Genomic DNA, 13,378 nt, shown 5'->3' on the forward strand with positions numbered 1-13,378 from the left:
ACGAAAAAATGAAAATATAAAAGAAAAAAGGCACGGGCAATTTATGACATGTCACAAATGGAAAAATCGCCATAGTTTTTGCTCCTTTCGTGGTTTATCTGGACGCTATAAATGTAAGCTTGCATTTTCATTCAAATATAAATTTATTTAAGTTGTAGTTGTATTATTTGAATAATATTATAAAAATAAACTTCATATTTATCAACAGTAGGATTAGATCTTTTAAATGGTGTATGGGATGTAGTAGCAATAACGTTTTACAAGCTTATAATTTCCTTCACAAACATAGGCTTCATCTATGACCTCAGAGTCTCTGGGAACTCGGTGTCATGGCAGTAAATGCCTCTGGTTGACTGGTGTTGAAAGAGATAACTCATGTAATTACTGAAACAACCTTAAGTTGTATAATAACTGATGTTACTACTGATATAACCTTAAGTTGGTATAAAACTCATGTTACTACTGATATAACCTTAAGTTGGTATGTAACTCATGTTACTACTGATATAACCTTAAGTTGGTATATAACTCATGTTACTACTGATACAACCTTAAGTTGGTATATAACTCATGTTACTACTGACATAACCTTAAGTTGGTATATAACCCATGTTACTACTGAAACAACCTTAAGTTGGTATATAACTCGTGTTACTACTGATATAACCTTAAGTTGGTATATAACTCATGTTACTACTGATATAACCTGAAGTTGGTATATAACTGATGTTATTACTGAAACAACAATAAGTTGGTATATAACCCATGTTACTACTGATATAACCTTAAGTTGGTATATAACTCATGTTACTACTGATATAACCTTAAGTTGGTATATAACTCATGTTATTACTGAAATAACCTTAAGTTGGTATATAACCCATGTTACTACTGAAACAATCTTAAGTTGGTATATAACTCATGTTATTACTGATACAACCTTAAGTTGGTATATAACTCATGTTATTACTGATACAACCTTAAGTTGGTATATAACTCATGTTATTACTGATACAACCTTAAGTTGGTATATAACTCATGTTACGACTGATATTATCTCAAGCTGTTACATAACTGATTCCACTACTGATACAACCTTAAGTTGGTATATAACTCATGTTATTACTGATACAACCTTAAGTTGGTATATAACTCATGTTACGACTGATATTATCTCAAGCTGTTACATAACTGATTCCACTACTGATATAACCTTAAGTTGGTATGTGACTGAAGTAACCTAAACTTTGTATATAACATGCTATCATTGATATAACCTCAGCTTGCTATATAACATACTGACATTATCTCAACTCGTTACATAACTGATGTCCCACCTAACATACCGGTATGTTTAGTATACACTGCTGTATGTGGTATGACAGCAGTGTGTCAACGGCTGTCCTACCTTTCTCTGTGGGAGGAGACAACAAGCTGTCGTTGGCGGCCAGCAAGAACTTCAGCAAGGCCTCCCAGGTGGCACGGGTCAGGATATTAGACTCTTTGGCCACGCCCTCGATTGCCCGGAGGACCCGGTGGCACAGCAGGGCCTGTCTCTTGACTAAGTCAACACCTGAGGAACAGTCAATAATGTGTGAGTTAGTGGAACAGCCTGCCCATGCCTGTTTCTGTCATGAAACTATATCATGGCTGCCTGGACAAACTGACCAGTCCATGGTTGGCGGAATGTTCCCCACTGCCAGGGTATGTTGATACACCATCCTCCAGGTCACACACAGTGTGGTCAGCTAAACCGTGGGGTTCTGGAGGCCTGTCATCACCATCCTCCAGGTCACACACAGTGTGGTCTGCTAAACCGTGGGGTTCTGGAGGCCTGTCATCACCATCCTCCAGGTCACACACGGTGTGGTCAGCTAAACCGTGGGGTTCTGGAGGCCTGTCATCACCATCCTCCAGGTCACACACAGTGTGGTCTGCTAAACCGTGGGGTTCTGGAGGCCTGTCATCACCATCCTCCAGGTCACACACAGTGTGGTCTGCTAAACCGTGGGGTTCTGGAGGCCTGTCATCACCACCCTTGTACCCTTGCATTGTATTACAAAACATTTGTTCAGCAGTAGATGTGCGTCCTACCCAGACTTTGCATGAGGTATAGAAATGAGTGTTAACACTTGATTGATCGATAGATATTTTAATCAGCTATAAATGAGTGCGAACATCGATCCACATAGTTGTATGGTGAGATTAATTCCAAAAGGGGATTACAGAATAGTAACCTAACATGATTGCTCATATACTGGTGAATGTCTTCCTGGATGTATCACCTTCTATCCTGGGTTCTTTTATGTTGCAAGGCGTAATGACGATCAGAAATGATTTGACCTCAGGGTGATGATTATAATATAAAGTATTTGCAGTGAAGCCTATGCTACTTATTCATGGGACTTTCTTGTTGACTAAAGAAAATTGGACAGAAAATATAACTAGCAAGCTACTTTGCATGGCCTCAATTAGGGCTTCAATGAGTCAATTTTCTTTGACTCAAGTACTCAAGAGGTCAGACTCGACTTCGGACCGAGAACTCGAAATTCATACCTTTCAAGCAAATGATAGCGTAACTGGCATGACATAACAAAAAGCGATGATTGTTTGATCAATACTGAAGTTGGTAACTTAGTAATACACATTCATGTTGTTTACCATTCTCTTCCCACAGAGGTTACTCCTATCATATCTTCCTACGTAACCTTTGTTCTAATACGGCCCTTTCATGGTGTGAGCGTTCAAGACTTCGTGATTGGAGGCAATCAGATTTAGTTGTGCAATCAGCGACGTTGTTTCAAAAGTGATCATTCGCAAAGGCCTCGGTAATTTCCGTATGCTTGGAGAAAACTAAACTTCTTCCCCTGCGCGATGCACAAACGTTTCTTGTAGACAGAACTCAGTCATGTTATGGCGGATCAGTGGCGTCTCCATCGCCCTCGTTGACAACGGACAAGCTACCCATTAAACGTCTTGTGTGTAACATCAACACAAGTCCCCGGCAGATGGGGGATATTTGTGGCCCCACATTTGCTTGTGTTAGTCAAGTTGAAGTGAAGTCGATGTAACACGTGTTCTGATTGGTTAGAAAGAAGGGAGATAATTCGTGTTGCGATCTTTTGCTGCTAGGGGATTTTACGAGAACCGGGAAATATGGCCGTATTAGAACAGAGGTTCGTAGGAAGATATGACAAGTAACCTCTGTGGGAAGAGAATGGTTGTTTACACGACAAATGGTTTTTCATCGTACTGGTTATACTTCCATGCATAACTCAGTGTTATACCGCACAGACGGCATTTGTTTTTCTTTTCAAGATCCAGATCAAATTATGCCCATATTTTTTATCTTTCTCCATGTCTATCAATTGTCAACAAGATACTGTAAGTTACTTAATCATTTTAAGAAGTGAAGTCTCAAACGATGTATAATGTCAAATGTTAAAGGCCACTCATGCTCAGCACATGGCAGACAGACAGTCTGACAACATAACCAAATTCGAGTTACCTCCCCTTATCGAGTCTGAGTTTATGGACTCTTGTCCAGGTAAATCTGACTTGTGCTCGAGTACTCGAGTACCCTTGGAAGCCATAGACTCAAATCCTTGATGCTAGCTTTGCATTCCATAGGATTCACACAGAAAATCAACTAAATCTATGCAGTGCTTTGCGTCTGGTAAAACCCTGCACAATGTCACAATCAACGCTTAGTCTATGAACATATACTCATGGTAAAAAGTTAAGCAACACCCATATTTTGATAAATGATGACACAAATAGGATTGACAGTAGCTGGATGGAGACTTTGGCATGCTTGGTTTTTGTATCCTACACGAAGGAAATGACAATGAAACTGAAGTATGATACAAAAGACAACATTTACTAGTGTGATGGTGTTTATTGAGAGCAAAACAAAATGTACAGTGAAAAACAAGAAATTTTATCACTGTACATGTTTGGAATCAATGTGAAGGAAAAAATGACGTTTGAAAGGAATAGAGAGAAATGGTGCAAGAAACAAACAGTTGACTGTCTCCAGTACTGTTTAAGAGTACAGGAAGCAATCAGTATTCAGTGTATCCTCCTCTGTGTTTGATGACAGATGCACACCTATTGGACATTGACCGAACCAACCTTTTAAGAAATTGCATTGGCAAATTGTTCCATTCATGGACTATGGCGTTTCTGAGCTGATTCAAGTTGTCAACAGGATTGTCATGTCTGGTAATATTGCGGCCAATCTCATCCCAAACATGTTCTATGGGGTTTAGGTCTGGACTGACACTGGGCCATTCCAAAGATTAAATTCCAAGTTGATTTTTGGCGTCCTGTACAATGCCTGCACGATGAGGACGTGCATTGTTGTCTTGGAGGATTAAGTGTCTGTTTGGATTGGCATGAATGAATGGCATAATTGAATTGTTAATGACGTCATTGAGGTACTTTTGACCTGTCATTGATCCCTGAACAACTTTGATGTCAACTTTATGGTCATACGTGAAGCCAGCCCAAACCATTACAGATCCCCCACCACCAGCAACAGTTGGCAGAACACATCTGGGGTTCAATCTGTCTCCAACAGTCCTTCTGACGCGCAAGCGACCATCAGCAACGTGAAGATTGAATCGGGATTCGTCTGTCCATATGATACGACACCATCTTTGCAGGTTCTAACGACGTCGTTGACGGGCCCATTCCAAACGAGCTTGCTTGTGGTGAGTGAGTAAACGAGAATGCTTGAGAGGTCGTCTTGCCCTCAAACCACCGGAAACGAGATGTTTGTTCACTGTTTCCCGAGAAATGTTTCCACCAGTCACTTGCGGCCATTGTTGACGGAGTAGATTTGCTGACTTGAAGGGATTTCTTTGAGCCAAGCCCAGTAGATAATGGTCTTCTCTGGCTGTGGTCTTCCTTGGACGACCAGATCTGGGTCTATCCTCAACATCACCAGTGTTTCTGTACTTTGAAAGTAGTTTGCTCAACACACTGTAATGGAGGTTAACGGCAACTCCAATTTGACGTAAGGACATACCAGCATCACGCATGTCAACAATTTTCCACCTAACAGCTGACGTGACACGAGTTCGAGCCATTCTGATGTTTCTGAATATCACTTTCAATTTCAAATTACAAGTGACAAAACCATGTGAATGACTTCGGCTCCAACGTGATGCAAACACATGGAAATCTCGTGCATGATCGTGAACATTGTGCATGTTTCATGGAGAGTTATTGATGGTGCTACATTTCAGTAACAATTGTTTGGCTCTACAAAACACATTTCGTCAGTTATTCATCATAATATACAGGTGATGCTTAACTTTTTACCATGAGTATATATAGTGCATAATTTTGATTGTAACAAATAAACCCATTTAAAAAGAAAAGGAGCCCCAGGGAGACCAGAGATTCAGAACCTGAGGAAAGCTAGACTTGCCTCATTTAGGGCTTTAGCATTGCAGGGAGGGCTAGGCAGTGGGGAACATAAACTAGTTCAGGGACTGTCAGACAGACTATATCACAGTCAATATCATTTTAGGCTTTTCAGGGGAATGTTTTTATCTGTTATCACTATTCTCGTCATTTGCTTCCTTACACTTGGACCTATTCTCCCTAGGCAACGATGGAAACACCCTACCTCCCAGCTTCATTGACCTACCAGCTGCTGGCCGTGGTTTGAACAGATTCAACAGATGGTGCAGCATGTCCTGAGCATAGGGGTTTGGGTCGTCAACAATGGGGCGTGGCACACATGGCCTGGGAACAATCAGTGCAGTCAGCCACTCGCAATACACCTTCACACAGTCATTGATGGTGTCATGTTCATTCAGAGGTAGGCCCAGGCCATAGCACAGCACCTGAAACATAATATTGCAAACAGCAAATATAATTTACAGTCACTGGACATTAGGCTGTCTATTTTAATTCTCAGATTGTGAGATGGGTGGTGCAAAATATAGACAATATTTCACAAAACATATTCACAAATCATTATTAATATTGATCAGCTGGCCAGGTGTGTTAAAATCAAATGGTTACTTTACTTTCTGGCCTACTTTTGGTCATGACAGGAATTAGCAAGAAGACAAAGTCATCAATATCCCCCGCAATGGCAAAATACTCTTCATGATTATGTCTCCGAGTTATGATTATGTCAAATATTTAGGTGTGTACATAGAAAAGTGGAAGGAGAGTATTGAAAGGTTTTTGAAGTTCTGCTCCAGAAAGCAGCACTATCACCAATTTCAGGTTAAGTCAAACTTGTTGCCATGGAAATGCCAAAAATATTTTATTCAGAATTCCAAAACTACCAAAAGGCACCAGTACACCACCAAATCTATCTATGTGCCAAGTTTTGTGAAGAAATATTGAACGGTTTTAGAGTTCTGCTCCGGAAAAGAGCACTACCACTAATTTCAGTCTAAGTTGAACTTGTTGCCATGGAAAGGCCAAAAATGTTTTATTCAGAATTCCAAAACTACCAAAAGGCACCAGTACACCCCCAGATCTATCTATGTGCCAAGTGTGGGGAAGAAATATTGAACGGTTTTAGAGTTCTGCTCGGAAAAGACAAATGTGCGGCAGACGGACAGGCGGGACTTAGGACGCGACGCATTACGCCGCGGACGGAGTCCATTTTAATACCCCCTGCAAAACGTGTTGCAGGGGATAATTAACTTATCTTATGGTTGCAAAAATTGGAGTTGAGACAAATAAGGATGAACAATTATAACTCGGTCTCGGAGAGAGTAAGTGCTGAAAATGAAATGTAATTGTGTGAGTATAAGCAAATCTACTTTTCATCACCTTTACTGCCTACCCTTGACTGCTTACCTGGCTTTTCAGTTATTTTGTTATATAACCTGTTCTTGTTTACGTTATTAGCCATTGTTATCATGCATGTTATGTACATTGCTCAAAGATTATATATATATATATATATATCTCCATATCCAGTCTGTCTCATTCAAATAGATTAGCTAAAATTAGATTTATATTTTGTTTTGAGAGTATGTTGACTTCTTTTACACTTCTCTTCACACTACATGCTAAAAATCTTCAACAAAATTACAATGTTCTGTTTTGTGTAGTCCCAATCAAAACAGAACAACGCCTTCACATGATATAAGGTCGCTTCATGAGAACTGTGAATTCTGTGAATGCTGTTTCATGCTTGTGAGGAATATTCCACCCATATCAAGGCAGTCTGTAAACAATCAAATGTTGGACAGGTGAAAAATTATCAGCTCAGGTGACAGTGTAACAAGTGAATATCTAATGTTAATATCACATTCTCAGCCTGCACTGGGACTAACACCTAGGTCGGTTCCCCTGTGTTGTTTATATGTTGTGACATGCCTGCATAAAGACAGTTGCATCAGGAATCTGTAATAATTAGATTGGTCCTGACTGAAAGTTAAAGTCTGACTTGTACATAGTCTTTGTAAATTCAACAGTTCTCATCTTGTGGTTTGCACCTTCTTCAGCTTTGGTAGTTGTAACTCATTTGTATTAGAGCAGCTATCTACCTTTTTTAAAGTATTTAGGAAAAAGTATTTGGGTTTGTTGGTATATATTTTAAAACTAAATGCTAAGCCTGTTAAACTGGAGTGAGTGAGTTGGGTTTTATTCCGCTTTTAGCAATATTCCAGCAATATCACGGTGGGGGAAACCAGAAATGGGCTTCACACATTGTACCCATGTGGGGAATCAAACCCGGACCTTCAGTGTGCCAGCGAATGCTTTAACCACTTGGCTACCCACCACACCTGTGGGTTTACCTCTATACATACACCTGCAGTGATACCCACGACAAAGGCTGCCACGGCGTACGGAATCCATGGTGGGTAGGAATCGATTTCTGATGCCTAGCTAATGCCCCTCTTTTACCGGTGGCTACTTTTTTCGGATGCTTGGGTTTCTTCTTGACGGTATCAATCGCTTGCTGAGGGGTTTCTTCCTCCACAGGTGTCGAAGTCGGCTCCGTCATCTTGTATATCATTAATCGGGCATTTATGTTTAAATTGACAGTGCTCCGTCGTAATGATCACCGCAGTGATCGGAGCTAAGAACACACCGTATCCATGATACAACTCACAACTGAGCGTGTTCAGGGTGTGACCAATAAACGGATCTTTGTCGAGATCTTTGCACAAGTAAGGTCGACGTTACGGTGGAATGGGAAGCAGAGACGAAGCAATCACGGTGTAGAATTGCGTTAGAGTCGACCCTATGGTTTTCTTCAATTCAGCGCTGAATCGTGCTTCATATCTCGTGTACAGTTTATCGATGTCTCCCTCAGACATTTTATAAATTTTATCGGTGGTGATGTTTTCACCCAAGTATTGTTTCCCCTTCCCACCCACGACGAGGGCCATGAGTCTTTCACGCTTATCCCTGACGCGGGAGGACGCATCTTCACCCTCCTTGTCCTCCTCGGATATCATTTGTTCCAGCATGTGGTCCAACTCCATCTTATAATACATCAATCAGGTTTTAAATCTAATATAATGAAATCCGGCATAACCCAAACAGAACGAGATGAATGCCAGGTAAAACAACACGGCAATTTCAAATGTCGTCATGGGTTTTTATATATAAAGGCTATACATTTAATTTGCTTAACATTGCTAAGCTATTTGCTAAACATTGCTACGCATTGCTAAGCATTGCTAGAAGTTTGCTAAGCATTGCTAAGCATTGCTAAGCTGTTTACTAAACATTGCTAAGCTAGCACACTGTATAAGCCACGGGTTGGTCTGTTTTCAATAGGATGGCGTGTTTCAAGGCTACGTCAGTTGCATGACAAACGATCGACCCGGTTAGAAGAGGCGTCGTACAACCGAGAAGCCCTTGAAGCCAGATCAGTCGCATTCGCAAAACCATGGACCGAGTCCTCATGGAGGACACCACGTTAGCCGAACGGCTTAAAACGTTATTCAGAGAACAAGGGGTTACCATCGCCAGCGTTCTAACGGCTTTTGGTTTCATCATATCGACCCTGGTCCTAGAGCTGACAGGTGGCGGTGGAAGCACACCACCAAGCCCAGCACCACCACCCAAAAAAGGTGGCGACGTCAGAGACTGGGTCAAAAAAGTTGAAATTGCTTGGGGAAGCCTTGGCGAAACTGGCCGGCAAAGCCCTGCCAGGCATCGTGTCCTGGTTGCTGGGCTTGTTGTTGAAAATGGTCACGTGGCTCGGCCAGAACCTGTGGGCGGTCGTCTTCGGCGTGGCCGGCCGGTGTACGTTGCCACTAAAGAATTTTTAACCAAATGAGGCTCACCCCGACCGCAATCCCACCGCCCACGAGCGCCGTTTTACGATCGAGGTGTTGCTGATGTTCGACCTCCTCACGTGGTGATAGGCGTGGTGGTGATGGTTGAACGCTGGGCTCTGGTGAAGGTGGTGGCGTCACGATCCCAGTTTCGCCGGTACGCGAGGGCAGTGGGAGGTGAATCACGTTGACATCGGGGTTGGCCCAGTTTCTGATCGTGCGGTCGACCAATGGCGATTTCGTTCAGTTGTAGCCCACCACTTTGTGGATCCTCAACGCATATCACTTTCCGAAGCCTTGTACAATCCGGCTGCTCCACCTTTGAACGGCGACTTTTCGACACCGGGTGTATTAAAATCCATACGATTGTCTTGCCATTCACGCTGGATGGCACTGTCGGAGCCAACCACTTTTCAGTAAACCATCACTGACTTCTTTCACGGATTTCGCTCCACTGTACGGAATGCCCAACCCGTGGTTCGTACCGGTATACGCCAATCCGTGTTTGAGTCGATTTCGAATCTGTTCGTAAACTCGCCGATCGTATGGATTGTTCGATGCATCCCATGCCTTGTCCTGTGGCATCGGTGCGCTTATCTCTTTGAGGATGCGTCTGATCTGTTAATACATGTGAAAATAAATACGGACTGACTCAGTGGATCACGAGTGTCGTTCAAGGTCACGCCGCACCCTGTCGTCGCGCACCACACGGCGAAATTGAATTGATCCTTCCAGAATCGCATCGGGTTGTGATACCATGCATGGACTGCCTTGACGTTCGTGACCGAAAGCCTATACTTTTCAAATACATCGATAAATCGGGCTAGAAAGTGGGAACCCTCCTTCGCATCCACCACAATCTTCATGTGCGTGAGATCGGTAGCACTTACATTATCGCTTTTAGGATGAAACACTCCCGGTGTATACTTGGGTGTAGACATATTGAATGTATATTATAATGTCTTGTATATGTGTAACATGTTCGTTACGCTCCGAAGAATCAGGAGTGGCGAGCCCGTTCAACTGCTACACGCAATCGATAACACATCGGGACGACTTGAAGTCACTCTCTGTGATCTCACCTACTACCCACGTTGGTCGAATATCAGTCAACATCAAGGGAACAACAGACTATTCATCGATGGCAAACGCCACGATTTGTCCAACGGTTTGTAGAGAGTTTGTAATTTGAACAATGAAATTTTGAAACCCATTGGAGCCCACATCAAACTCAACGAATCGAATGGCACGCTGACGTTGACGGCTGGGGAAAAAACCCATCCGACTCAGTAAAGCTTTGGCTAGAACGCTCGGGTTGACGTCTAATGAAATACGACCTCGAGAGACCGTCACAGGTTCGAAATTACCGAACCTCGTGGTCTATCACGAACTGTTCGTTCATCTCGATCAGGTAAGCATGACCGATAATCTTCGAAGCAAACACCCTTCCACGCTGCCAAGAGCCGAGCCAGTCAAAACAGAAAAGAGCAACTACGGTCGAACCGAATCGTTTTCGACCCTGCAGTACAAAGGGTTAACGCAGGGAATGATCACGGAATTGAAACTATCCATTTTAGATATAAAACATAAACCAATGCATATCTGCTAGCTGCACGTAAAACAATGACTCAAGCTTCGGGTCCCGGAACAACCATGCGTGTGAGAATATGCGCCAGCCTAGTGATCTCCGACCTCGGGGACACAGGCGGCTTCGAAGAACCCGGGGTCGAAGGCAAATATACGGTTTAGAATTAAGAAACAACACTTACAGGCGAGTGGAAGTCCGCAGTGGTGGTGGTGGTAACCTAGGAGATTTAGACAATTTCATCACCGGAGGGCTCAAGAAAAACACCCAGTACACTCTTGTCCTCAACGACAATAACAAATGGGTGATGGTCCTGGCATTTGATGGCAATCTAGGCGATTTAGACAATGTCAACCCCGGGGTCTCTAAAAAACATGTACCAGTTCATCCTAACCGATGATAACCAATGGCCGTTGATCTCCTCCCAAATCGACTGGCTACTCGATATCACCCTCGTTTGTTTGTGGAGTTGTGGAGTCGAGGGATCATTATTTAACGAAATTCCTCAATAAAGGGCAGTCGCGGCTTACATCCCTCGCAACGAAGGAGTGTGATCGTGAGCCTCATCTCGAATAAAGCGGGTTGTTTGCTAGCGAGTCGACCGGATAGTCGAAATACGAGTTTACAGTTGGTGCTTGAATTCGAAGACACGACCGATTTTACACAAGGGATTCCAAACAATTCTACGCTTTATATCGAAGTCGTTCTCGGGGAGGCATCACCCGACCGAGATGTTGAAATTATAACGGGGTTAAACCTCCGTTGGCCTCGAAAACATCAAAATCATGTGTGCTCGATTTACATACAGAAGAACGTCAACGCTTACACGAGTCTCGATGAAGTCACGATTAACTTGGAGAATACAATCGTGCTCACGAGGATTTTTCTACCTTCAAAAATCCATCTCATCAGCTTAAAGTTTACGCATGAGAAATTGTCTGAGAATCAATTGAAGACTCTTCCATAATACAAGCATAACCATGGGCGACGTGTCAAACCTGAATCAAATCGCCACCATCGTGTTCTCCGATCTCGGGGACACGGGAGGATTCGATGAACCCGGTACGGAAAACGCCTTGTACGTATCGCAATTACAAAACAACGTGTACCAACGTCGAGAAGTCAACGTCGCATTGAACTGGATCATCAATATCGTCCTGACCAACCCTGATCTCGTCATGGATCAGGATCATAATATCCTCGAACTAAAAAACAATGGGATTCTACTGGGGAGTTTTATTCCGTTTCATAAAAAGGGAATGTACGCATAGCCATTACCAGATCAAATGGGTTATATGCTAGTCCTTCACTCGGAAGATGCATCGAAATGGCTCTATTTAAAACGATATAATGAAGTGCCAGACTTGTGGATCACTGTGATACCAGGTTCTACCCTTATTATTGACGCCGTTCTTGGAAATGCCTCCGGACAACAGGTGGGAGTTCTGTCTGGGTTAAACATCCGCTGGCACGATTGCCATAAAAATCAACGCTGTCGTATTTATGTACAACTAGGAACAGCTTTCACCACAACCCATCGAGGGAGTGGAGGTTTTTATTATAGATGAAATTTTACTCTACCAGGCTTTTGCATACGACCATGTGTACCCCATCAGCTTAAATTATATTCATCAACGATTGACGGAGGACCAATTTCTTAACCTACATTATACTCGAGATGGGATTGTATCCGGTCATGGACGATGTGGCTCAAACGCTCATGTCGATCAGCGACATTAAACACCAATTGGAACGAGAACGCGACGCGCGACTCAAATTGCACAAAAAATATCATCAAGCCGTCAATGCCATCGACGGTGTGGACACATCTCTCGTGGCAGTTAGCATGAGATAAGGCGTAGCAGGTGTTGGTTTATTATCCACCATCGTGGCCACACCCGTCGTCCTCGTGTTAGAAATAACCGTCGGGGTATTGGGGCTGGTGGGAGTAGCCCTTAAATTCATTTCATGTCGTCTGCAATGGAAAGCGCTGAAGCATGACAAGATCAGGGTTCTGGCAGAAGCCAAGTTAAACACAATCAACGATCATATTTCAACCACGATCACTGATAGCAAAATCTCCGAGGAAGAGTTTCGTTAGGTGATGTCAGAAATCGCGAAATACCACCGAATGAAAGAAGAGATTCGAACCAAGACTCGAAAAACCGCTGACATCAGCAAAGACGGAAAAAAAGCTCATAGAACAGGGTCGACAACAAATCATTCAAACCTTCCTTACCAAGAACAAAGATCTCATCAAAGATTCACCTTAAACTGTTTTGTTGATGTAAACATAACCTAGTAAAAAATAATAAACCCTCATCGTACTACTACTTTTCAAGAAACCCACATTAGGTCAACCCGACCGTAGGCAGTCAGGCGAGAGCAGCTAGGCAACAGCTACTGTTTAGATCAATGCACATCAAGCAAACTGTTTTTTTGTAGATTTTAACATTGCTATATATAACTCATACGCTTTCCAAGCTTATGTAACCCGATTTTGAAAATAATTGATTGT

The 13,378-nt window shown here is 42.7% G+C and overlaps 1 protein-coding gene across 1 annotated transcript in view; it reads right to left on the reverse strand.

Annotated features, from left to right (window-relative positions):
* Positions 1 to 13,378, reverse strand: part of LOC124260851 (ral GTPase-activating protein subunit beta-like) — a 97,432-nt gene that overhangs the window by 66,750 nt on the left and 17,304 nt on the right. The window contains 2 exon segments of the mRNA XM_046695167.1: positions 1,409 to 1,573; positions 5,660 to 5,858. Of these exon segments, the coding sequence (XP_046551123.1) occupies positions 1,409 to 1,573; positions 5,660 to 5,858 (364 nt within the window).

This window comes from Haliotis rubra, unplaced genomic scaffold, assembly GCF_003918875.1.
Source record: "Haliotis rubra isolate DU_JTF1 unplaced genomic scaffold, ASM391887v1 Scf78, whole genome shotgun sequence".
Classification (NCBI taxonomy): domain Eukaryota; kingdom Metazoa; phylum Mollusca; class Gastropoda; order Lepetellida; family Haliotidae; genus Haliotis; species Haliotis rubra.